This window comes from Chelonoidis abingdonii, chromosome 5, assembly GCF_003597395.2.
Source record: "Chelonoidis abingdonii isolate Lonesome George chromosome 5, CheloAbing_2.0, whole genome shotgun sequence".
NCBI lineage: Eukaryota > Metazoa > Chordata > Testudines > Testudinidae > Chelonoidis > Chelonoidis abingdonii.
In genome coordinates this window covers 74527994-74555534 of record NC_133773.1, presented here as the reverse complement: position 1 = coordinate 74555534, position 27541 = coordinate 74527994, and the positions used below count along the sequence as shown (strand labels likewise).

Genomic DNA, 27541 nt, shown 5'->3' with positions numbered 1-27541 from the left:
ATGACTGTCTGAAGCTAGGGATATTAGTCTGTTAGCTATGCAAAAAGCAATATCCTCCACCATAACTGATAAATGTACTTGCTTCTTGGGCACCTCCATAAAATTGGGGAATTGTAAATACAAAATATTTTTGGCAGAAAGCGTCAAAACTGCCAGCTCCATTACAAACTACTATTAGGTTATTTATCAAATATTAGAATATTCAGTTTTCCAATCTAGAGTTTCAAATGTTTAATTTAAGTATTTCCCTATTTCTCTTAATCAGTGAGAGGAATTACAATTACACTTTTCACCAAATCTCTTGGGTAGAGATATTTATTAAAAAACCCTGCACTTTGTAGAGAAAGCTGACTCATGGGATCTTAAGTACTGGTGGAAGCCTGTGATTTAAGTAAGCATTGTGCTGGTCCAGGCTTTGAATGGTTAAGATTCATAAAGACCTGGTTGATAAACTTTAGGTTGCTAAAAATGTCTAAATATGTTGTGAAAGTTAAAGGCATATTTACTTCCTGGCTGTTGGAACAAGCCCAAATCAGTTCTGTAGAAGACTGTTCAATATTAAGGACATTTTAAGGATTTTTTCCTTTATATTGTAACCTCTTTCTTATACTGAAGAAGATTAAATAAGAACTTCTCTTTTTATCCTGGTTTGGGTGGTGGTGTCCAGGTTGGAAATAAGTGGATGAGGCAGAGAGTGGAAGCAAGCAGACATTTTTTCTTACTACGTACATTTGGATGTGCCAGTTAAAACCATGCTGATCTGCAAAAATGCTATTTTCATAAACAAATTCTTTCCAAGAAGATTTGTTATTAAGGAAACCAACATTTTTATAAATTTTAAAATTTGTAGCCCCTTTCATGAAAAAAATCAATGTTTTCTAACCATAATTTTCACAAAATATTTCTCTAAAGGAGGTGGTTTCTTTTTCTGCCTCTTTGCAGGCTCCTATCAATACTCTGCCATGATTTGACTCACAGTTCTCCTTACTCCTTACATTCATCAAAGCTTAGGGGAGTTTTAAATGGCTTGTTCTCTCTGACAGCAGCCCCTATCAGACAAGAACAGAAACTGGAAATCACTGTTCTCTGAATCCCTGGGACAGAACTGCAGCTATGAATTAAGTAGCATGCAGGATTCTATGCAGAAATTTAACAGCACAGTCTTCTAAACTGGAGTCAGGGAACTTATTTGGAGAATGGGCCCAGGCACTGAGAATGAGGGAGAAAGAGATGCGGCTGCAGAGTTCCACTGCATAGTGCAGACACTTTAAAAAAGTGATCAGGAGTGCAGAGAGGCCACTCCCACTGCGTATTTGCTACAACAACCAAACATGGACAGCAGATTTGTTGAATATTTTTGCTAACTGATTAGCTGTGAAGATAACTCATGTGATGTTATTCACAGAGGGTGTGAGTGACAATGCACTGCTGATCACTTTGACTGGGGACATTACAAGACAGAGTGCATCTTCTGTAACTGCTCATCATGAAGACACAGGTTGCTCCAAAACACAGGTTGACAGCCAACAGCTGTAGCACATTATGCAAATTGCCTTTGCCACTACTAGTGGCACCAAATTTTCCCGACAAGACCAAAACTAAGGGAGAGATTTTTTTTTTAAAAAGTGACTAAGGGATTTAGAAGCACATAATACAGAGAAAGCCAATGGGATTTGTGCTCCTAAACCCTGTAAGCAGTTTTGAAAATCTTTTTTTAAATGCTTTCCCCACACTTGGTAAATTTAGAATTGATAATGTACAAAGTCAGTGTCTCTTATATTTAAAAAAAATAATTACAGCATAATGACAGGGTAGTTTAGTCACACATTAAATTCCTTTATCTATTTTAAAACCCAACATGAAATTTTTTCCCCTTTTGAGGAAATCTGCATTAATTTATGTCAAAAAAGATGCTACTGAGATAAACAGTGCTAACATAGTGACAATTCCTGCTTTTGATTAGTTAACAATACAGACAACTATTCTTGGTAGTCCATCGATCCGATGATGACAAATCTGTGCAGATCATCTAGTGTTGGTCTCATGGTGTGCCCTCTGATGACTGTACAAGCCAATTCTAGAGGTGCACATTTTGCTGCAAATGGTGCATGGGAAGTTCGCCGTCAGCGGATTGTGTGCTGCTGATGCTCTGTGACGTCGTTCGCATGCCTCTTGTAGACGCCGGCAGCGGTCTTCCTCAAAGGCGATGCAGGTATTTCTAACTGTTGCACGCCACTGTGTTCTGTCATTGGTGGCGTCCTCAAGGTCCCTAGGTTTGATACTGCTGTACTGCAGATTGGCTTTGATGGTGTCCTTGTAACGTTTCCGTGGATGACCTATATGCCGGATGCCCTGGGAGAGCTCACCATACAGAAGCTGGCGGGGGATTCTGTTGGCATCCATGCGGCTGACATGACCGGTCCAACATGGCTGTGACTTCAGGATCATCATTTTGATGCTTGTCATCTGGGCTCTCTTGACGACCTCGAGATTGGGCACTTTGTCTTGCCAGCAGATCTTCATGATGTTGCGGAGGCAGCACATGTGGAATGCTTCAAGCTGCTTGATGTGACACCTATATAGTGTCCATGTTTCACACCCGTACAAAAGAGATGAGAGAACAACAGCTCTGTACACAAGCAGTTTTGTTGACATCTGGATGTTGTGGTGGTTTAAAACTTTGACACACAGACAGCCAAGTGCCTGGCTTGCTTTGGATATTCGTGCATTGATCATGACACTATCCAGGTCTTTAAAGTTCTCCACTACTTTAAGTTGAGTTCCGTCAATGGAGATACTTGGGACAGAAGCATTTGATCCAGGTGCAGATTGATGAAGAACTTCTGTCTTTCCGAGGCTGATAGTTAGTCCGAAGACTTGCAGACAACTATATTACTAAACTAATACCTCTTTTAAACATTGAAAGTAATGCTTAGCTTTCAGCTCTCCTGAGTTTCATTGAGACAGAGTGAAATCCTGGCTTCACTGAAGTCAATAGCAAAGCTCCCAGGGACTTCAGTGGAGCCATGATTTCGCTCAGAATGCTTAAGTGTTCCTGAGGAAGGCAAGTGGTGTGGTGAGTCAGAAAGGGAGAGGCAGTCTCTAAGGCAACTTGGATCTCAGTTTTGTGCATTGAAGGTCATGAAAACATCTTCAAAATAAATATCAGTGCTCTTCTGAATGTGTAACCTTAATCTAAAAACAACTTTATGTGGTAGTATGGAATAATACCAGTCTAATGACATTTAATAACTGCAAATGCATGTCTGGGATTCAGGAAATGACTGAAACAGAGTTCTAAAATGAGCTGTTCAAGTTATCTCCGGTACATGAAATGAATGGCAAATCGTGTCAGAACTACTGCTCAATTTAATAATCTGTTCAAATGATGTATTGCCCTTGAATAGCAAAGATGGTGCCCTGACTCTGTAGTCAGGGTCATGGCAATTCAATACAGCATCATAAGAGGCTTCCAATTGCTACCAATTTACAGAATGCTTTTCACACAATGTGGTTTAGTGCCCTGAATACCATAGTGGCGGTCTCTCCTAGAGAACGTTAACAGCATTCACATGGGTGCAAAAATGGGAATGCCCCTGTTCACCCTCTGCCTTTTAAGTAAGAAGTACTTACATTGGCTTTACTACACTTATTAATGTGAGAGCACAATATGTTCTTAGATAATCTTTCAGACATCAGAATCTACAGACTGGATGCCAAGCAACGAGCCTCCTTTCATATTAACTGATATGCAGTAACTTAAAAGGTCCTGTTCTTTGTGTGAAACATAAAAAAGGAAAAGGTCAGGTTAACAGAAGTCAAGCACAGCCTGAATGAAACACCGAGAAAGCAGGGGACTGTGGATCACAGGATGACACTAACCTTGATGAGAGAATTTGAGTGGTGCAGAAACCGTACAGTATGCAATATGGGGCTGGGTGAATGTTATATTGCTTTTGTACAACATAAATATGACAAACTGATGGACTGAGATTGACTCAAAGTCATTAAGGATATGAAGCAGACACTTCTAAAAAGACATCTGTCTCTCTTTCAGAGAGAAGAGAGTTAGTTAGTCCTAAAACTTTGATGCTTTTTCATATAGTCTATTTGGTTAAATTTCAGAGTGTGTTTCACTTCTGGGATTTCCCATCACTGTTGTAAAGTGGTTCTATCAAATCAATGAATTCTCAATGGAGGCCAGAAAGGAGTGGGTTCAGGCCCCAGGACTTAGCATGAGCGCAATCTCAGACAGACTTACTGAATATTAAATAAGTCTATAGCAGAACAGAGCCAAACCTTAACATTTAAGTTTGGAATCAGGAAAAGGGATGATTGTCCTGTGGGATCTTGAAAGCAGGACCTATAAAGCCCAGAACAAATTTACTCATAGTCACCATTTTACATAAGAACATAAGAATGGCCATACTGGGACAGACCAAAGGTCCATCCAGACCAGTATCCTGTCTTCTGACAGTGACCAATGCCAGGAGTTCCAGAGGGAGTGAACCTAACAGGTAATGATCAAGTGATCTCTCTCCTGCCATCCATCTCCACCCTCTGACAAACAGAGGCGTAATGGACACCAATTCCTTACCCATCCTGGCTAAACATTAATGGATTAACTCCATGAATGTAGTTTAGTTCTCTTTTAACCTGTTTATATTTGCTAGCCTTCACAACCTCCTCAGTAAGGAGTCCCACAGGTTAACTGTGCGCTATGTGTAAGAAAGAACTCTTTTTATTTGTTTAACTACTGCCATTAATTTATATCGGTGGCCCCTATTCTTATATTATGGTGAACAAGTAAATAACTTTTCCTTTTCACTTCTCCACATCACTCTATATTTTAATACCATCTATCATATCCTCCTTAGTCTCCTCTTTTCCAAGCCGAAATAGTCCTATCCTCTTAATCTCCCTTCATCAGGACCCGTTCCAAACCCCTAATCATTTTAGTGCCTTTCTCTTGACCTTTTCTATTGCAGTATTATTCTTTTGAGATGAGAAGACCATATCTGTATGAGAAGACCATATCTGTATAGAGAAGACCATATTCAGATGTGGTGCGGCGTACCATGGATTTTTAAGGGCAAAATAAGATATCTCCATCTTAGTCTCTATCCGCTTTATAAATGATATCCTAACATCCTGTTGCTTTTTTGACTTGCCACTGCACACTGCGTGGAAGTCTTCAGAGAACTTATCCATGATGACTCACCAAGATCTCTTTCCTCATTAGCTGTAGCTAAATTAGCCCCCATCAATATTGTATGACAGTGTGCGATATATTTTTTCCAATGTGCATTACTTTACATCTATCCACATTAAATTTCATTTGCCATTTGTTGCCGCACAACTTAGTATTTATGAGAATCTTTTGAAGATCTTCACAGTCTGCTTTGGTCTTAACTATCCTGAGGCAGTTTATGTATCATCTGCAAATTTGGCACCTCACTGTTTACCCCTTTCTACAGATCATTTATGAATAAGTTGAATAGGACTGGTCCTAGGACTGACCCTTGGGAACACCACTAATACCCCCTCTCCATTCTGAAAATTTACTGTTTATCTTACCCTGTTCCCGTGTTCTTTAACCAGCTCTCAATCCAGGAAAGGGTCTCCCTCTTATCCCATGACAACTTAATTTACGTAAGAGCCTTTGGTGAGGCCTTGTCCAAGGCTTTCTGGAAATCTAGCAGCACAACTATGTTCCACTGGATTCCCATTGTCCACATGTTTGTTGGCCCCTTCAAAGAACTCTAATAGATTAGTAAAACATGATTTCCCTTTACAGAAACCATGTTGATTTTTGCCCAACAATTTATGTTCTTTTATGTGTCTGACAATTTTATTCTTTACTATTGTTTCAACTAATTTGCCCGGTACCGACATTAGACTTACTGGTCTGTAATATTGGCGTTAAAAAATACATTCGCACAGACGTTAAAAGTTTGAAATGATTGTAAATACAAATTGGACCATAAGTACTTTGAATCTAAGTTTTAAAACTATAAAATCATTCTCATGACAAATCTCACCCACCCCAGCACCACTTTTTACTTCACTGGAGAAGACTTCAAGTACCAGCACTGCGTGAAATTACATTTCTTTTAAGAAAAAGGAGTGTTTATGCCTCATTTAATGGATAGTAGACATACACTTCAACTGGTAGCACATACTTGACAATCCAGGACATAATCACAAGGATCAAACTAAGCTCTTTTAATATGCATTTTTACCATGGTAGCAGTAAAAATGGTGTTATCCTCCTGCCCAGATACAAAACTAATAGTAATATACTCAGTATATACTAAGTCTCTGCCACGTCCATTATACAAGTGCCATTTTGCATGCATTTCAGAGCACAATACCAGATGGAGCACATACATAGGACAGTGGCACAATTAATTCCCAAAGATTAGGCAACATCAAGAGTGATAAGGAGTTGATTTAATTTACTTCTTTTCTGTCATGAATAGAGTTTGCCAAGACATTTACCAGTCAAATTCTCAGCAGATGTGTTTGCAAAAAGAAGGCAGAAGTTGAAAAAGAAGGCTGCACACAGCATTCACTAGTTAGGTATTAAGATGTTGGTGCCAGAGATTGTCTGAGGACTTAACTGTTTACCCTGTCTCACACTGGCAAGAGAAACAGATGTAAATCGTTTCCAAGTGCAAGGGGAGAAGGCAGTGAATGACTGTCCATCCTGGCACAGATGTCCCATAAAAGATTCTTGATGTGCACATCCAGTGAGGTTTTTCTGGCTGCTCGATTCTTCTAAAGTAATAAGGAGCAGTCTGTTTTCCTCCTTTCAGTTTCTAATTATAACAGCCATTGGCCTTTAAGTTTGCTTAAAGTCTCTAAAAGCGCTGACGAATTAATTAAAACTTTACAGGAATGGGAAAGTCTAAAAAAATATAGAGTAGCAGGAAAAAAAACTTCAGCTTAGGTTAGTTTACAGATGGAACATTTTAGGGGAATGAGAGAGCCTTTGGGTCTCAGTTCTAGTCTTTGGTGTCTGGGGGCATTTTTAATAGAAAAAATAGATACATATAATACAGTCCTATAATTCATTTTAAAAACACCTTAATATCATTGTGACGCTGGCAGACCAGGTGCCAGCTCATGCCAAGGCCCTCACTAAATACTCACAAATGCATCGTTGGAAACCAGTCTTGCTTACCGTGTGTTAGTATTATCAAAATAGATATTAGATGTTAAGTTGATAAAGATGTGTTTAGATTTTATGAAATGCTGGTAGAATACTGCACATATTTATCTCACTTATAATCTCTACAGCCCATGGTATAAAGTTATATTGAGTGTTTGCACTACAGGTCTGTCACATCTTACGTGCATTGAACATGCGCAGATTCAGCTTTACGCGGTTGGCAAAAACAAAAACAAAACAAAAAAGGAGAAAAACAACAATTTAAATACTGTTCCTATAGTGTGGGTGATTCCACCCGCCATTACACTCAATGTAATTTTGACTATACGTGGTTGTCGCTTTACACGCTGACCGCGGAACGTAACCCCAGCGTAAGATGAGACAGACCTATATAAACCTCTGTAACTGTGTAACTCACCAAACAGGAAAAGAAGGATTGATTAAGGTAAAGTGCTCGTCCATGGCCAACTGAAGGCAAATGACGTATTGTGTAGCATCAAAAGACAGAGACTTTGTTGATTGCATTCCTAAATCCTTCCAGGAAGGAGAGACCGATGCATAACTTTAGACTCTGGAGCGGAAAGGATAAAAATCCCTGACAGGAGAAACTGAATCTTTCTTCCATGTCTGGACTCTGAGGGGCAAAGATTCTTAAACATAAGCAAAGAGATCCCCATGCTGCTTGGCAAGAGTTAGCCCTGAAAGACATTTAGAATGTACAAATAACTATAACTGTCAGCATTTGAAATGTAGACTGAAACTTATTTGCATGCTGTAAACTATAAATAATTCTCATTTCTTTTTCCTAGTTAATAAATCCTTAGTTAGTTTACTCTAGAATTGGCTACCAGCATGGTCTTTAGTGTGAGATCCAAGTTCCAAGATCTGGGGTAAACGACTGGTCTCCTGGATTTGGTGCAACCAGAATATTTTGTGATTTTTCATGTAAGTGACCATTTATCACTAAGTCCAGCTTGCCTGGGTGGCAAGCTAGGCTAGAGAGCCTAAGGGGTCTGTCCATAACTCCATGGTAAGACTGCTATAGTGATTCAGGAGTTGACATTAATTACTGGTTTGGTGAAATCTAATGATAGAACGTACCACTAGTTTGGGGTGTCTGCCCTGTTTTTTGACAGTCTGCTCTGAGCTTGGCATGCACAGTCATGAGCCACTCCAGACAGTGTATCATGTAAGATGTGTATTAATAATTCTGTGTAAAGCATGACTATCTGAATGTCAAAGGTCTGGATATGGTCCTTTTTGCCTCTCTGGTGCATTGAGTGAGGATTGTACAATAGGGCAAGGTTGGTATATATCACATGTTCAAAGTCCTGCAGTGCCAGAGGCGTTCTGAGGGTGGGTGTTGATGGAGGGACATGGGGGAGTTACTGATCTTTGGTCTTCCCTGACTACTTCTGTTAATTTTCTGTTGCCTCTGAAGTTTATGAAACAAAATGTTAATAAGAAAAAACAAAAATGAGGGAATTCACTGTGTCAGGAGTTTGCATATGTCAAGGCACTGGCACCTTGAAGTACTTTGAGGTACTGTAGTTGGGGGCTAAAATAAGAGTGCAAAGGCCCAAGGTACTGTAATCTGAAAGGTTATTTTAAAAGTCCTGCTACAAGATGTAAAAAAAAATTGGTTTAGTTTAAAATGTTCTCAAGAGAAAGGGACCAAAAACTGGTTGGATCTCCCCTCCTGGAGACTATCCTGGCATCCTCACAAAAAAACCTTTGTTTCAATTTAAACACTTTCATTCCTTCAATTCATGTGTAAAATCTTATAATTTGAGAGCCTCAAGAAGTTCTCTAGCAAAACCAGGGAAGACTAGAATTGACATTACTGATACTTCTAAAGTTATTAAAAAAAAAGACAGAAAAATATGTTAAAAAGTCAACCCTTCTTTATAAATCATAGTAAAAAATAAAAAATATCTTTTGCATCTCTCCTTTAAGGTGGAAGATTTTGCCAGTGCAATTTTTCCAAAAAGAAATATAAATTATATGCTTCCCTACAGCCTGTGTGTATTGATTTATTTCTAATACAACACCACAAGGTGTGCATTAGTAGGCTATTGATATAAGAGGAATAAATCTGAAGGCAGAATGTATCTGAGAAGTGCACCAGGAACCTGCTGACCTATACCCCAGCACGGGATAATAATATTAGAGTATGACTCCTTATTTCCTTTTTGTTTAAATTCCAGCTGTGATACCACTAACCAAAGCCAACTTGCAATCAGATCATAGATTGAGGCAAGATGGGCCAATTTTTTTAGGAAAAGAACCCCACTCATTTTTGCATATTTACATTTGCATGTGGAAGTCTGACCAGACAAAACACTATAGGTACTTAACGGATACCGAATTTATGCATGCAATTTGGAATTACATATATAAAAATGTGCACTGACCTCAGGCCTCCCTTGTTAAAAATCAGATTCTCAAAGCCATCCTGTAATATGCTGTAATGACTGTCTGTTCTTTCTGAACCTCCTGTCCTTGTTGTGCATGCACATCATGGAGCACAGATGATTATAAGGGATTATACCAGGAACAGCAATAGACATCACCAGACATGTCAGTTTCTTACTTTAGTGGCAGTTTCACAGATCATTCCAGTCACTACAAGCTCCCTTAATGACACCACTAGTAATAGGAGCTAAATCTCATTTCATAAGGACTTTGTTATAATGTAAAAAGTTCCAGTAAATTTATATGAAATTCAGTGTTATACCAAATTGCTTTGCAATCAAGATGGAACATGCTGTTAAATTTGGTCTGTCTTGGGTCTTCCTTACCTCCCCCCAGGCAGCAGGTGGGGGCTCCACAGGAGGATAATATTTAGGGACATCCCATGCCACTGCAGCCATGAACCATTTGAAGTCCTTGCACTTAAGGTGCTTTCGTAGTTCCTTTTGGGCTGAGATATCTCCTGTTGAGAGATGCCTGTACTCGGGCCGCCGCTGGTAAACATACTCTGCAAACTCATCCATCCATGTCTCCGCCACACGCTTCAGGTTCTGTGAAGCAGAAAGAAAGACTCATTAACCTGTCCATGCTTTGACTAGATGATATAATTGACACTGAAAGTAAAATAACCAACCCTGACTCGTAATCTTATCATGTTTTGGATGGTGGTGTATTAAATAAATGGTAAACCTCTTTGGAATTAAACACTATTAGGAACATGATTTAATTAGATGGATGGGTTCATGCAGTTTGTTTTTTTAGTACTTCAGTACAATTGCTGAATGGGGATTTAATTAACCAGATACAGTAAACATTCAGCTAATTATTTCAACTGGAATCTCAATGTGGAGCTCTCATTTATTTCACTTGTTTGCCCATGTTGTTTTTCCATAGTTTTGATGCAGCTGAATTTTGAAATTGGAGTTTTGCTTCGTATAGTAAAATATTACACACAATCCAATTTTTCAACAATGCATTTCCTTCAAGCCCGAAAATATCTACAATCTTTCAGAAGCCAGTGTGACATATCTGCAAAGACAAGCTTAGTAACAAGTCTGCGTAGGCTCTCTAGTTACACAAAACTAACTGGGCATTATTAATATATTCAGAAGGTAGGATGAATTCTGAATACACAACATTACATAAACTACTACTGTCTGTAACCAGTAATGCTGCATAGAAGGATGAGCTTAGGATAGTCAACAGAGCAATGAAGCCACTTCTTTTCCTTGCATGGGTGTTTGCTTAGGTAGCTTGGAGGCAGTTGAAGACTGTTATTAGCAAATATTTCCAATGACTGGAGATGGGATACCAGATGGGGAGGGCTCTGAATTACTACAGAGAATTCTTTCCTAGGTGTCTGGCTGGTGAGTCTCATCAGGGTCTAACTGACCCTGTTCATGTTCAGGGTCTAACTGAACGCCATATTTGGGATTTGAAGAAATTTTCTCCCAAGTGAGATTGGCAGAGACCCTGGGGTTTTTCATCTTTCTTTGCAGCATGAGGCACGGATCAATTGCGGGTTTAAACTAGAGTAAATGGTGGATTCTCTGTAACTTGAAGTCTTTGAACCACGATCTGAGGACTTCAGTAACTTAGCCAGAGGTTATGGGCTTATTACAGGAATGGGTGAGGTTCATTGGCCTGCAATGTGCAGGAGGTCAGATTAGATGATCAAGAGGGTCCCTTCTGGCCTTAAAGTCTCTGAGTAAGTTGTTCCCATAAAACATGGGTCTCAAACGCAATTTACCTTAGGGCCAGTGCCAGTCCTCAAATCCTCTCAGCGGGCCAATAATGTCACTGAAGATGGTGTTCAGAAAAGAAAACGTTTATATTGTATATTTTATTTCAAATTTCTTGGAAATATAAAACTGTCATACAACTTTATACAAGTCTTCACCTGGCCAGAGAGTTTTTAGTGTTTGCCAGACACCTGACAATGCTTCAGGTCTGTCAGTTTGTTGATGTTTGACCTCAGTTACCGAGCAGTTGAATCCTTCAGGACTGCAGCAAGGCGTGCATCAGATAGTTGTGTTTGGTATTTTGACTTGTTTCTATTCATTGCAGACAGAAGTGAGGCTGCCCCCATGGCTGACTCTGCCTGGCAACTAATGATGGTATCTGTGTCTCTCTCCCCCAGCTAATGGGAACTGCAGGGGGCAGTGCCTGCAGCAGACAGAGCCAGCAGTGTGGCTGCATGCATCTCTCCTTGGTGGGCCGAAGTGGGGAGGTTCTGAGCCAGAGATGGCCCGCGGGCCGGGACTTTGAGACCTCTGCCATAAAAGAATTCTGTCACAACAAAAGCCATCCAAGTTTAGGTTGCATTACCTTTTCTGGATAGTTTCCACATGGCTGGTGAGCAGATGATGTGACCCTTCTGGAGCTACCTGGACCCCAATCACTTCTTGGTTCCAAGCCTGCTACTTCTCTCCCCTTCTTCTGCATGGATCACAATTGTGAAATCTGGTGCTGCCTAGGCAATTCACTAGGGCTAGAATGCCTCTGCCTATGCAACTGAGACTCCCCCATCTATGTGGGGCAAGGGAGATTTGCATGTGAATGAGGCTCAGTCCAGATTTTAATCTTGACTGTCAAAAAGCAGGACATTCAGAGTAGAGGCTGACCCCTTCAATGTACAGAGACCTTGCAGTATGCATGGGTTTATGAGAGACCTTTAAATGCTACTTTAAATATTTTTGAGTGGTTTGCATTTTTTTTTTTATTTCATAAAACCCTCTGATCATGTTGGTGAATGACACCACTGGCTCCAGTGCATTTAGGTAGGCCAGGGATTAAGTATGTACTATTGCAGTTTGTTGTGTCAGGGTCTAAACGTATTCTATTATGACTACACATTACACAGACTTGCTGTCTAACTTTGCATCCTAAAGTGCATAATAAAAGTCATGGACAAAGACTGGTAAGTTGTGGGCCAAACTACTGAGATGTTGAACACTTTTTGTGAGGTGCTGAGTGCCCTAAATACGCTCTATAGGGGTGGGTGTTTTGCCTATTGAACACCTTATTTTCCATCATGTTCTTTCTGCATCTTAAACCTCTGTTTGCTTTTCTGTCATTCCATGTTGAGCAGTAGTGTTCATTCAGCTATTCCCTATGATACCCAGGTCTTTTCCTTTGTTAGTTAGTTTAGAACCCAGTAAACAGTATGAGTAGTTCAAATTACTCTTTCCAGTGTGCATTATCTTGCATTTGTCGGCATTCATCATGTTGCCTATTCATGTGTCTTTGTTACATACCTCTTAAGTTTCTCTCAGTCTTCTTTAATCTTGACTAATTTTGTCTTCTGCAATTTTCATACTTTTGCCTCCTTTTTCATATAATTAATAATGTTAAACACCAGTCCTAGCATGAAACCTTGTGGTAACCTGGTGCTAACCTCCCATGATGAAAGCTGACCATTTATTCCTATTTTTTTGCTTTGTGTCTTAGCCAGTTTCTCAGCCCATGACTATGCCATTTTTTTAAAACAATTTTGAATGACAGACTTTGACAAAGACTTTTGTGAAAGTCCAAATAAAATACATTACCTGGTTCTCTGTTCAACTGTTTTGACAGATTCAGAAAGAGATCTTATCGATTAAGGAGGCAACAGATAATTGATACAACCAAACCCCACAGAGTTCATATTCTCTGTTCAGCATTGGGTATGAACTCAGTACATTCATTTCTCCCCCTTACACACTAATGTGCATCTTCACAGAGTCCCCTTTTTCCAGAAGTTTCTCTAATTGTTTTTCATTATCTTTTCCTGTCAAGTTAAAATCTGCACTTCCACAGCTGTCCAACACAAAACAAAACCACCATACACACATCACATTGGGTGACATTCTGACATTAAAGAAATCTTATAGCCTTGCTTGTAAAAACAAGATCCTCAAACCGCGTAATGTTCTGTTTATAGAATGCTAGAGCTGCGAAATGCTGATATGTTCTGTAATAAGATAGAGGACAATATTCATCTGACAATCAGCAACAGAAGGTAATATATCCTTTCAGAAGTGTCTCTGCATATTTGTGAGCCTGATTCCTATTCTGATTTGCTTTCAAGATTCATTTGAAAACCACTCTCCTGAATTTTATTAATTTAGTTTGCTTCAAGCATCTGCACAAACCTAGATAACTCAGAACTAATAAGGCTTATCTGAATACAAAGACAGCGAGATACAGCACAAATGAAGTACATTCAGCTGGTGCTGTAAGATAAGTTACTATGTTCTTTGTCTCTGTGAAGCAAACACATTAAAACCTGAAGAACGGGACATGTGCAATTAAGGCAGTTTAAGAAATCACAACACTGAAGTCCCTGTTCTGAATGACTTATGCCCCACACAAGGTTGACTTTTGTTGCTATTTCATTGGAAACAAAGCAACACAATTCTCCTGGGTAATTTACATGAAATTAGCTTTCAATGGTAAGGGAATGGGGTGTTGCCATGACAAAAGGAAATATAAATCTGATAAATCTGAAGAATGACAGCTACAAAGGCAGTATGACTCTCTTTGAGGAACATTATAACATGGAAATCTCCCAGCCATGTGAGAATACTATTTGCCCTTGCCTGTGTAGACAGAGCCAAACTAGGTTTTAACCCATTAATCAGAAGAGGCAAAACCATGAGTGCTAGTACAACCTTTACAATAGCACATCATCCCCTCATGTATTCTGTTCATCCCACATGTTTTAATGGAAAACTATTTTAGATGTGTTTTACAGTTTTAAAAGTAGCATGATACTATTTTTTAAAAATTATTCCATCCGATCATTGACTTAGTACCATGGAGTCCTACTGTACAGGATACCAAGCAGGAGGAAACTGGTAAATAACTGTAGCAGTGGCTTCTCTCTTCAATAGCAAATGTAGCTACTACCTCAGTTTCTCCCTTCCTTTCTAGAGTAGTCTAGATCTCTGGCTTAACTAAATACACTCCATCCCTTCCGAAGCAACAACTGTCCAACAAAATAAAAGTCCAAAAGAAGTTCTTTAAACCTCCACTTGTTGGTGCAGGGGCTCACAAATGGTCCTTCACCAAGACAAATTATCACCCTTCCATGCACAGAATCCCACTCAACCTTTACTATTTGGCTTTTTTACAGTCTTTTGGTGGAAAACCACAAGCAGTGAATTTCCTAAGAGGATCACCTAATCTTTTAAGGTCTTTCTCTACGATCCCACCAAGACTCTGGCTTTCTAGTCCACACCACCAACCTTTCCTCAGGGTACTTTACCCAACTCTTCGATTTTTATAAGACTCTTTTCCAACTCTTTCAACTCCCCCACCCCCCTGGAACCTTGTCTGGAGAGACCCAAAAGCTTGCCCTATTACCTTCCATTCTCTCTGAAATGGCAAAATCATACATTTCTTCCCAGTATGCATTGCTTCCCAACCTATCATTCCCCTGCTATAACAATAAACCCCAGAATACCTTGGTTTTCGACTGAACCAGAAACAGGGACAGAGCACTATCTTGAACACCACTTAAATGGCCAGAGACACCAATACATTTTTGAAATCTCTAAAAGTGCCTAAAGTAGCCTTTCCGTACATAATAACGTCCAACATTGAGATGCTGAAGGTACTGACTTGGCCCAAACTTTGTAAGAGTGTGCAGTGGGACACTGGGACTCTTTAGCTCAGTGGACCCCAACCTTTTTCATCTGGCGAGTGCCAGATGATGAGCCATGGAGGACCGTGGTGGTGGATGAGCATCCACAAAATTCCGCCAACAAGTGGCAACATCAATAGGTGTCGCTGCTGAAATGCCACCGACAAGCAGCGTCATCCAGAGGCGTCACTGCTGAAATATCGCTGAAAATCGGCGGCATTTCGGTGGCAACGCCTTTGGATGACGCAGCTTGCCGGCGGAATTTCAGCAGATGCTTGTCTGCTGGCCAGTACGCGGGTGCACTTAAACGCCCCATCAGGTGCCATGGCGCCTGCAGGCACCGTGTTGGGGACCCCTGCTTTAGCTGAACAAGCAGGATGGCAAGCTCATCATACTCATGACATCTTCCTATGGCTCATCAGAACCCCTGAAGAGCCTATCTCTGTAGATATTCATATCATCATCGTATCTGAGGACATAACAGGAATTTTAACATTCCTTCTGACATTCCTTGCTTGGTAGTCAATAACTTTTAATATATAGTTATATCCTCATCTTAAATTTTGGTACATGTAACCAGTGGACAATTTTTGCACCAACTCAAAGGTTTTCAGATATCCATTTTAAAGATATAGCACATTGAAAAAGGTGTTAATGCTTTTTTATTACATTTTACTTATAACCTGGCTTATCCAAGAGATTTGGGAGATTGAACTGTACATCTTTTAGTGGGGAAGAGGCAACATTGGGCTTACAACTGAAAGTAGAATGCAACCTTAGCCATGGACTAGTTGTTACTCCACAATATTTGAACCATTTCCATTTCAAATACACAAAATCTCACAAAATACTGACTAGCTAGCTACAAAGCTTCAAACTAAAGAGGGTCTAGACCTTTTAGAGTAAGCGTATAGAACTTTATTCCCTAGACTGAGCTATCAGTAGGAAGCTCTTTCTGAAGTAGTCAATTACAATGTTCAAATAATACCGAACAGTTTCCTCATAGTTTGACTGCTCTGAAGGAGGTTTGTTGAATCAAGTAATCTTGAGCTCACTATCCTGGTTATCTCTACACATGCTGACAATATAGCCTTAATAATTACCACACACCGTTTTGTTTAAAGGAGTAAAGTCCAATGCTGAAAAACACATTCAAAGCAATCAATCTTAATATCTTGACTTGAATGCAGTAATGTATGTTTGCTCTTATGAAAACTAGAGTAAGCTCCCACCATATATTTAAAAAGTAACACAAACGATTTATTTGTAAATGTTTTTAAGACCCATATTAGGGTCTTATCCAAGCAAAAAATATTTGTGCCATTCCAAAATGCATAAGCTTTGGAAAGTGGTAGATTCTGGTTCTGTGATTGACTAATACATTGGACGGTAAATTGGTCACATGGCAGCTCTCAAACCCCTCCTCTCGAAAGCTCTTCTGCAGTGGAAAGCTTTTTAGAGCGCCCAGCAGCAGGAGAACATACATCAATGAGCATCCCACTTTCAGTGCTCCGCTTCTCTGGATTTTCTGACCCTTTGTTTATCTCACCTACAATGTTAGGCAAGCAGGAAATAATCCAACTCTAGACCGAAGTAACCTACCTGAGTGGCTGCTGGTGGGAAACCATGAGACTTGGTTAAATCAAACAACTTTTTTTTTTTTTAATTAAAGAAGAGAAAGAGAGAGGAGTTAATGGTGGGAGGACTGACTGGAAAAGGGGAGGGCAACAGGTATTTGCTGCTCCCATGTGTTGTAGGGCTGCATTACTTGGGAATCATTCCCAGTCAAATGCACCCATTAAAAATGAGTGTTTTAGGAAGTTACAATTTTAAGATAGGCGTTTTTATTACAACATTAGCATTGTTTCCTTGTACCCTATGCTGGGTATTAACATGAGAAGACTCCATGGTTCTAAAACTAAATTGGATATTTTATTAAGAGAACTATCCTAGCTATCAGCCAAAAGAGTCTTGTGGCACCTTATAGACTAACAGACATATTGGAGCATGACCTTTCATGGGTGAAATACCCACTTCATTGACATGCATCCAATGAAGTCGGTATTCACTCACGAAAGCTCATGCTCCAATACGTCTGTTAGTTTATAAGGTGCCACAGGACTCTTTGCTGCTTTTACAGATCGAGACTAACACGGCTACCCCTCTGATACTATCCTAGCTATGTGTATACAAACTGACCACCTGGTACCTTCTTCCCTCCTGCAACTTGTGCTTCTCCTTCCATGTTCCATGCAGGTTTCTACAAGCACTGATCTGGGGTTCAGGGTTTTTGCTGACAGGAACAAAATTTGCTTGTTCTATACCAAATTAAACACTCATTTACTATTTGTTAGACACACAAAAAAGTTAAAGTATTTAAAACAAAAAATAAATAAATTCACATAAATCATTGTCTCCCTTAGTCCCTCTCTCCCCATGGAAACTGTGTGACAGTCTCCCAAATGGCATCAAATATCTTTGTCAAGAAGAAGAGTCAATTTTGGGTGGCATGGTAGATCTTGGGTCCTCAATTTCTATTTTACGGTGTGGTCCTGTCTCCTACAATACATACGTAGGGGAGAGGGAGTAAAGAATAGCAAAAGAAAGGAAAATGAAGCTTTTATTTCTGGCTTGTAGGTCAGCTACTGTAAAAACACAGATACAGCACACAGCATTATTTTCAGCATGCCAAACTGATCACAGCAAAGTGTTTCTAGGTTAGATTTGACTTGGCTGGTTAAGCCAGATTCAATAAAGAAAGCAAATATAGAAAGATTTAAAAAAAGCCATAGAAATAAAATGGGGTTGGGAATTGACATGTTAGGTACGGAAGCAGCAAGAATCTCAGGGCACAGTCACAAAGATGATAATGTCATCTGGGTCTCTCTCTTCTTGTCATGTCTGGTCAGAACAACTTTCTGGATAAGGATGAAGAAAGCTCAGTGGTGCCATGGTACATGCATATGTGCTTGTGTATGATGGAGACAGTTGTGATCATGAAGCTCACTGATGTTTCCAAAAGTGTGGGCAATCTCACTCCAGTGAAATTGAGCAATCAAAACAAAGTATCCAGTTGTCCCAGGCATGAACCTCATCTTGTTTTAATTACACTTTACTTTGTTGCTACAACTCTGATCCCACTAGGAGCCTTGAAAACCCTTAATCACCAGTTCTTTTAATTTAGGCAAACTCACTTCAAATTGTTCTGTGACTCTGTTCTATGCTTTTTTAAAAAATAATTTTACATATCATGTTTGTTAAGTTAAAATTACTTTCCCCCTTTCACTTTCTTTGGACAATTCAGGACTTCAACACCAGGCAGAGTTCAACACAGCCTCAGAGAGAGATAAATGTGCACTTTCTTACTCAATTGCTATTCTTGGTGGAATCTTTGTGCCATTTTCAGTTCCTGTTTTTTTTCTTCTGTGGCTGACAGATTGCTTCTCCCACCAAATGCCCTATACCTCTTCATTAAACATGTTCAGGGGAGTCCTGTGTGACATTACAATTATGGTGATTCAGGCAACTCAGTTAGGCAAAAGCAGAGACTTTATTCCTGGGAATGAAATGACGGCTTAACAGCTGGGGGCTGCATAGCACGACAGGCTGGTCAAGATTACAGAGAAGCAAAGTTTAAATGGATCAGTCCCTAACAAACAGGAATATTACAGTTTCCTGTTTTAGAGACAGGGATGACATGCCAAATTGGAATAACAGTATTTATGAGCAAGACAAAGAACCCTCATGGCACATGAAACTGCATGGTTCTATCCCGTGGATTTTTTTTCAATTGACTTTTTAGACAGTTGTTAAATTATCATAAAAATACTATTTCTGCTCCCAATTTCTTCAGCTGTTATTAGGCAGAAAATGTTTTTTCCTCTGGCTGTAAAGCAGTACAAGGCTTTTATTTGTGCCATTTCACCTTCGTAACCCATTTTTCTCCTTTGTGCCTACCTCACTCTCTGCACATATACCAGCCTGATCCCCAATCCATGCACTTTGGGTTTGTCAATATTAAGCTATTGTATCATATTTGAGTCCTGTAACCAGTTCCTGTTGCTCTATTGGCAATCTGAACATTTTCCAGGAAGCTGGCAGTCACAAGCAGGACCTCTTAAGCAGATTGCGTATCTTACTTATTACAATAGGCTTTTTTCTCATTGGTTATTTATCCTAGACTCTAGTTTTAGATTATTGTGTCAACAGTGTGTCAATCACTATAGTACACAGGCACTCCTTCACTCAGGGATTCTCTGCAGCTCTGAAATCAGTGCCTTGGAATATAGTTGGAAGCCACAGTGCAGAATTAGAGGTGCTGTATTTCAGATGTGAAATAAAACAGAGGACCTGACTGTTACATTCATTAAAAATCTCATGGCACTTTTTGCAAGAAAACAGATATTAATCCGTCTTTCATCCTAAAGACAGTAGCAGTAGTAGTAGAGCTGCTGCTGCTGCAAAGTAGATGTCATGTTTCTCTCTGGAAATGTTTGCATTTCATTCAGATAGAATTAGTGATATATATTATTTGCATTACTGGAAGAGTAAGGAGTTAGAAACTCAAGCTGCTTTCTGTATGCAGGTGAAAGTCACTTCGACGTGTGGCTTTACTGCCACTGCTATTAATATCCTATTTGTTATTTTTATTCACCCTTAGTTACATGCTGTAATCACATCTTGCAGTGAAAATCATGCAAGCACTATGCAGTGCATGCAGAGTTTGGATACAGACTGTTATTTACCCCTTCTACTCCCCATGCCATGAAGACCAGTGACTCTTTAAAATAGGCAAATATTTTGATGCCCATTTTACAGAAGGGCACAATGAGCCACAATGAGGCTAAATGACTTGCCACAGGTCACAGCATGCGAGTGGCAGAGCTAGGAATAGAATCCAGGAATCCAGGCTCCCAATATGTTTCTCGAGCTACTAGACAATGTTGCTTTGATAATCCATCAAATAAATCCCCCAAAGTAGTTATTGCCATTGCAAACTAGTTATCCTTCTGGATATAATATATTTATCAGTTTTCTTTTTTCTCCAAATGGTTAATAGACCATAAACTACCTGCTTATTCCTTTCCCGCCCCTTAAAAACAAAACATTTTTGTTAGATTGAAGAAACAATCTAAAAATACTGAGATTTTGATTGATTTTTTTTTTTTTTGCATTCAAGAATTACCATGCAGATATTTATTCAAACTTCCTTCTTAAAACAATTGGCTCCTGGATTGGGACTTTGATTCAACTATTAAATAATTTTGACTATGGACTTATAAACATGTCTAAATGTTATAAGTGTTATAATGACTGAGAGGGAAACTTAAGAACTTAAGAGGGAAAAGTGTATTCTTATGATGTATATAATTGTGTTACAGCAAGAGTGTAATGCCCCAAATGACCTGCTTATTCCAAGATGATGTTTCTGTCATTTATGGTGACTGCTGGATCACAATTGAAGTCTATTGCTGCTTGCTGTGCTAAAGGACTGAGTGACTGCAAAGCTACCTGTGCTGTCACCTTACACAGGAGCTGCCTCAGTCTCTTTTGTGAAGCCCACTTTAAAAAAATACAAAAGGAGCCATCTGTCAGTTTGCACTGAGGTCAATGGATAATGTAACTTTACGGATTTGCTTCGTTTAACTCACTGATTCTACTTTGTCCTATCACGTGGCTGGAAACTGACAAAAATGTTCAAGTGCTGTTTTCAGCAAACCCCAAACACTGTTCACAGCTAGAAAAAAAAATCATCATGCCTAATGCTCTGTATTTGGGAATCACAGCACAAGATGTTATGTCTACAGTATCTTGGTCTATAGAGCCCTTTAACGCCACAGAAAAAGGCTGAGCAAGTGGTTCAGCTGGGAATCTGAACCCACCTTAATTCTTGCCTCTTGAACTGAATCCAAACTCTTGCAAGTTCCAATTCAGCAACATAGCATAATGAGGCAAATGTCATCATGCTGTGCCTGCTGGGTCAGAGGATTACTGGGCTCTGGGATCCCCAGTCCTAGAATGCAGGGTGGAATTCAAGTTAGGGTTAGGATTCACCACATTTTTGGGTTAAATCTAAAGTTGACTTTCACTGGGTTTGCCAATCCCTAGTTCAGAAAGACCTACACTAGTCTAATGCTCTGGAGAAGGTGCTAAAAGTCTGATTTAAAATGTTTGCAAATTAAAAAGATTGCTGTAGGCATCTATTGAAATTCTAAGGTCATGGAACGGTGAGTTTTTATTGATAGAACTCTTATATTGTTTAGGGAATCATGAAGAGAAAAATCTATTAATATGGGGTTTACAAAACCTGTCTAATAAACTGGAATGTACCTATAAGAAATTGCTGATCCTATTTTAAAATCTGTATTACTAGATAATTGGCTAGGAGCTGATGGCTTAGCTAGAATGCATAAAAATGGAGCAACGGTCTTCAATACCAAAGTAGTTAAAATAATGTAGCATAAGAATCCAGAATTCATATATTGGGACAGTGTCTTGTATGAGGTTTCAAGACTTCTTTTACTGAAAATTATTTCACATAAAGCAATCAGACAAAAATAGTTATTAGTGGCTGTGATTTTGTGCTAAGATAGTAGGGTTTGGAATGAATGATAATCAGTTTGTGCTGCCTTAGGAAGTAGAATCACTGTAAACATCTGTACACCCATTAATCTTGCTCTATGTGCAATTACCTGTAAATTGGGACCTGACTGTGTTTGGCAGGCAGCAACATCCTGAGGCATCTACAAAAAAGTCTTTTTGCTTTAGTAATTCTCTCTTATTTTGTTTGTCAGAGTCTGCTTTATAAATGTGGCATTTATTTTTCCAGTTTGTTTTGCTCACTTTTTGAATACATTGGTAAAATATTTTTTGCATGGACATTTCCTAGTTCATAGACCATGATTCAGCAAAAGAAGTATGCCTAGGCTTTGCAGGGCTCGATTGATAGTGTGAGAATGTGTGAAACGTGATCCTAAGAAAGAAGACAAATGACACTGTGATACATACTAAGGTGTATAGTATGATACACTAGTGATTGTTTACAGTCCTTACTGCCCAGAATGGATGGGATTTTGATAGGCCTGTTGTATAGTAGAGACTGTGATCCTCATGCCAGTTTTTGAAAGGACATAAGAATGGTCATGCTGGATCAGACCAATGGCCCTGCTAGCTCAGTATCCTGTCTTCTGACCGTGGCTAGACGTGTCAGAGCAATTATCAAGTGATCCTTCCCTTGTCATCCAGTCCCAGCCAGGGTTGGCTCTTCTGTTTTTGCTGCCCCAAGCAGCGCACTGAATTGCTGCAGACGGCAGGGGCAGTTCGTGTGCTGTTAGGGCGGCATCTTCAGCCAGAAGACAGAAGCTGCGCCGCCACGGACGGATGAACATAGGCATTACGTTAGCTACCCTCCAGTCATCTGATACAGAGACTGATTTTTAAGAGATGGGTTACATACTACAATATGTTAGTAGTTAGCTGATTTCTTTCGCAACTCTTGGGTGAACACCATCTGGTCCTGGTGAGTTATTGCTGTTTAATTTATCAATTTGTTCCAAATCCTCCTCTACTAACTCCTCAATCTGGGACAGTTCCTTAGATTTGGCACCTAAAAATATATCTAAATTGGCCAGATACCAAGTACTAGCATGAGATTGTGTGCTGCACTTTGCAGAGGTGAGGTGCACACAGGTATTGTCCCAGAGGAGGAAAGATGAGAAAGATGACTTTAAACCACCACTGTGCCCTCAGGATTCTGGGCAGGATTCTTAGGTAGATGAAGGAGTTGCGCCAAGTTATGGATAAAGCTGGCTGAAATGTTTTCAATAATTTTTTTATGAAAATGCCATATTTGTTGAAATCAAAATATTTAGAAAAAACATATCAATTTTAACAAACAAACACCCTCAAGGGAAAATATTTTAAAAATTCATTTTGGAAAATATTTGTTTTGGGATGATTCTGCAATTTTATTTCAAATGCTTTGTTAATTTTGATATTATTTTTACTTATTTTGTAACATATCAGTAATAGTAATATGCATAGAAAAACACTACTACTACTGATATATCTTAACTACAGATTCATAGATTCCAATGCCAGAAGTGACCATTTAGTCTGATCACCTGTATAACGCAGGCCAAACAACTTCCCCCTTCCCTCAAAAACATTTCCTAGAGAATGTCATTTAAAAAGCACATCAAATCTTGATTTTAAAATGGTTAATGATGGCGAATACATACAATCCTTGGTAAATTGTTCCAATGGTTAATTACACTCACTGACAAAAACATATGCCTTATTGCCAGTATGCATTTTTCTAGCTTCAACTTTGAGACACTGGATTGCGTTATATCTTTCTCTACTAGACTGAAGAATCAGTTATCACATATTTCTTCCTCATCTTTCTCTGTTATGCTTTTTACTTTAAGAATAGCAAGTGCTGTGAGGTAACTCATAACTATTAAGAATCATTCTGTTATCAGTCTTGGAAAAGAAAGGAAGCAGAGATGTCCTTGGGCAGCCTATCAGTGAAGGCAGAGAACTGTGCACCCTGGGAATACCCTAGTTAAAAGGTTAAGGAGCACAGATCTCCATCTAGAAAGGCAATGGCTTGGGAGTGGGGAGGTGGGAGTGGGTGACCTTGCTCAACCGCTGTGGGAAAAATACAGGTGCAATTGCCATGAACTGTGAGAACAATCTCACATGATCTTGAACTGGAGAGCAGTTTTAAATGAAGTGTCTGAAGGGAAAACAAAACACACACAAAAACACCTGCAGCATCCAGATCATCTATGTGTGTGCCCACTTAGTTAATAACTTCATATGAGGCAGTTGATTCAGAATCATAGGGAGACTAGCTCAGTACAGGGCCGGCTCCAGGCCCCAGCGTGCCAAGTGCGTCCTTGGGGTGGCATGCCGTGGGGGATGCTCTGCCAGTTGCCGGGAGGGCAGCAGGCGGCTCCGGTGGACCTCCCGCAGGCGTCCCTGCGGAGGGTCCACTGGTCCCGCGGCTCCAGTGGAACATCCGCAGCCACGCCTGTGGGAGGTCCACCGGAGCCGGGGGACGGGCGAGCGGCAGAGCACTCCCCGCGGCGTGCCACCGTGCTTGGGGCAGCGAAATGGCTAGAGCTGGCCCTGGCTCAGTAAGGTGGGGCTTCCATGTTCATTAAAGGACTGTATATGACCTTGATAACTGCTTTAGTTTTGGACTGCCTCCTCAAACCTTTGTTTATCTTTTGGACTCGGATCAGTCAATGGGGATAAAGTTATACCCATGCTGAAGTGCTTTGCTGGATCAGGGGCCGAATGCTCTTCCTTGATTGACAGATTATCTATTTATTTTGATTGACATGAATGCTAAAAAGGGAGTAGGCCTATCCATATGTTCTAGGTGTCCCTGACTCAACTTAACATTACATCCTAAGAGCAGCAGTACTTTTTAAGATAACCTATGACAAGTAAGCCTGGAAGCTTAATGACTTAAATTCCCCTTCAAACAAATGCCTACTGAGAGGTTCCCCTAAATATCAAGCAATGTATTAGGATCCATTAGTCAAACAGGAAGGATGGGATGTTCCCCATTAGGGCACCAGCTCTTTCCCCACAACACAGTTATCAGTTCTGAATGATGCCAGGCACTCATCCTGTGCATGAGCAGAGACTCCATTCTGCATGATTTGGACAATTTTAATGTAATATTTCATAGCTACCTTATTACAAACAGAAAGGCAGAGGAGAGGACTATTTTGCCTAATGAATCCACATTAGCCACCATGGCTGCAGGGGTTTTGCAGAAGCTAATTAACTGTTGAAATGAGCCATATGCTAATAGCTCAGATAGAAAGGATGGCATTCCACCACTACAATTAATGTAGAGTAGAGAGCATTCTAGCCACCCAGATATTCTATTCTGTTTTAGTGCAATGGGGAGGAAGGAAACTCATGTTCAAATCTCCTATTTTAAAGATGTTTGTCTAACTTCTCTTTGGGTTGCAATAGCAAGAGACAGGTCACTACAATGTGAAAAAGACTTCTGGAAAAACTCAGAGAATGGACAAGATGGAATTATTCTTAGTGGAGGCATAGATTTAACCAGAGGCGGCTCCAGGCCCCAGCATGCCAAGCACGTGCTTGGGGCGGCATGCCGCAGGGGGCGCTCTGCTGGTCGCCGGGAATGCGGCAGGCAGGCTACCTTCGGCGGCATACCTGTGGAGGGTCCGCTGGTCCCGCGGCTCCGGTGGGGCATCTGCGGGAGGTCCACCGGAGCCGTGGGACTGGCAACCTGCAGAGCATCCCCCGCGGCATGCCGCCATGCATGGGGCAGCGACCCCTGGATTTAACAGCATTTCCTACAGTACATTCGAAGCATTTACTCTAGATTACAGTGGCTCTGGCTTATTTGTACACTACCTTACCAACTCACTCATGTTCCTTATTGCATCATATATTACAGCTCCCACTTGCTGTGCTTAGTGCCAGCACACATGCTCTTCCAGGGCAGCGCTTTCTCTCTCACTTTAACTAGCTGAAAGGCAACTTGACTGCATGCAGTTAGCAAATAGGGTAGAATTCATTTTCTTGTCTCTCTTATTAGGCTTATGGTCTGCTAGGCTGTGGAATCATTACAGTGAGTGTAGTCCCACAGCAGAGAAGTCAAGAGCTTCTCCTCCTCAAAGCAGGAGATGTATTTTTGATTCATATATATTTTCACTATTAAGAAAAAATATGATTCATAAGATGTTCCCTATGGTGATGGACAAACACCAATATTTATGCCATTTTATGTTCTAAAAAGGGAAATAAAAGTGAACCATGTAGTAACATTTAAAAAGGAAAATATTAAGATTAAGGATTAATAAATACTAATATTTTGCCTGGAAGTCACAGCAGTGCCCTTAGTTTCCTATTTTTGATATTACTAGAACAAGCTCCTCATTTCTCTCAAGCAACTTATAGTTTTCATAGATCCATTTCCTCTAGAGAAGGAAAACCTCATGGATATAGAGATGTTTAATCTCTTTGAAAGAGTATTGTGATCTCGTGGTTCCCTTCTCTTTCATGGTAAGAAGGTACTCATATTCCCTACAGAGGTTATAACCAGTCACTTAAATCACCGCTGATCAATTCTTTTGTTCCAAAGAATATTCCTTTTGCAAGATGTAGGCTGCTGGATTAATTTGCTGACTGATCAAAATCCTTCTGAAAAATCAACCATTCAAATTCCCAGTGATTTGTCAGATTTTGCTTATAAAACCATGACTGACAATCACAGTGAGTGTGTAAAAGGCAATCTTGTGCTTCAGGTAATTCATATATTCTTTTGAATGAATGTGAAAGTAATATGCCTCTATTCTGAAGCCTCTAACTTTATTTTTTTTATTGAGCACTGTTTTGTTCATGGAAGCCTTGCCTTTAGAAGGTCGCTGTTACAAAAGTAATCGCACATTATATGCTAGTCAGAGAAATTGAGAATCTGATTGTTTTATTCTAAATAAAGAAATTAACCCACAAGGAGTAAAGTGACTGACAACTTAAAGATGGAAAATTTCAGTTAGCAGCTACTTACTCGTGCCAGGCTGGTTCCAGATGGAACTTTATAAGGGACATACTTTCTGTAAATGTGTCCAACTCTAGAACACGGAACATCAAACATGCCACCTCCACACATCCAAACCTGAGAAGAAAACAAAACAGTGACAACTGAATGCCAACAGAGAAGATAAAATCCTAAATCATTCTGCACCGATCCCTCTCCGTGACAGTCCTATTTCATTCTGAATGCCTAGGAATGAAAAATGAAGGAAAATCCATGTTTTGATATGTTGGGTCTCACTACAAAAAGAGATCACATTAAAAAAGAACAGTACAAACTGTAAAGAATAGTAGCTACTGCGTCTACCAACAATGCTTTTTACAACATAAACAAGATGTCTTTATCCAAGAATTTCCAAATTCTTAATATTCTTAATTAAGTTTACTAATTACATTCTTAATTTCAATAGGGCCAAATTTTCAAAAGTTATATACAGTTAAACGTATATATATGTTAAACATACAAATCAGGTGATAATTTAGAAGTTAAACTCAGGACCCTTGGCCTACAATCTATAGTATATAATCAGTACAAGGCTTGGCTCTTTACTAGCACGTACTTTTCTGAAGAAAAAATGAAACAGAAATATCCAAATAGATTATCTACTCAAATTCATATATATACAGAAAGTGGCATAAGTCACTTATGTGTCATCTTTAGTGCAAGCTTCTGATAT

At 39.7% G+C, this 27541-nt stretch overlaps 1 protein-coding gene across 2 annotated transcripts in view; it reads right to left on the bottom strand.

Annotated features, from left to right (window-relative positions):
• The window catches only part of GALNTL6 (polypeptide N-acetylgalactosaminyltransferase like 6), a 919665-nt gene that overhangs the window by 26737 nt on the left and 865387 nt on the right, over positions 1–27541 (bottom strand). For both annotated transcript variants that reach the window (XM_075066784.1, XM_075066785.1), the window contains exons 9-10: positions 26839–26946; positions 9976–10197 (exon numbers count right to left, since the gene is read on the bottom strand). In XM_075066784.1, the coding sequence (XP_074922885.1) occupies positions 9976–10197; positions 26839–26946 (330 nt within the window). The remainder of the gene's footprint in view (positions 1–9975; positions 10198–26838; positions 26947–27541) is intronic.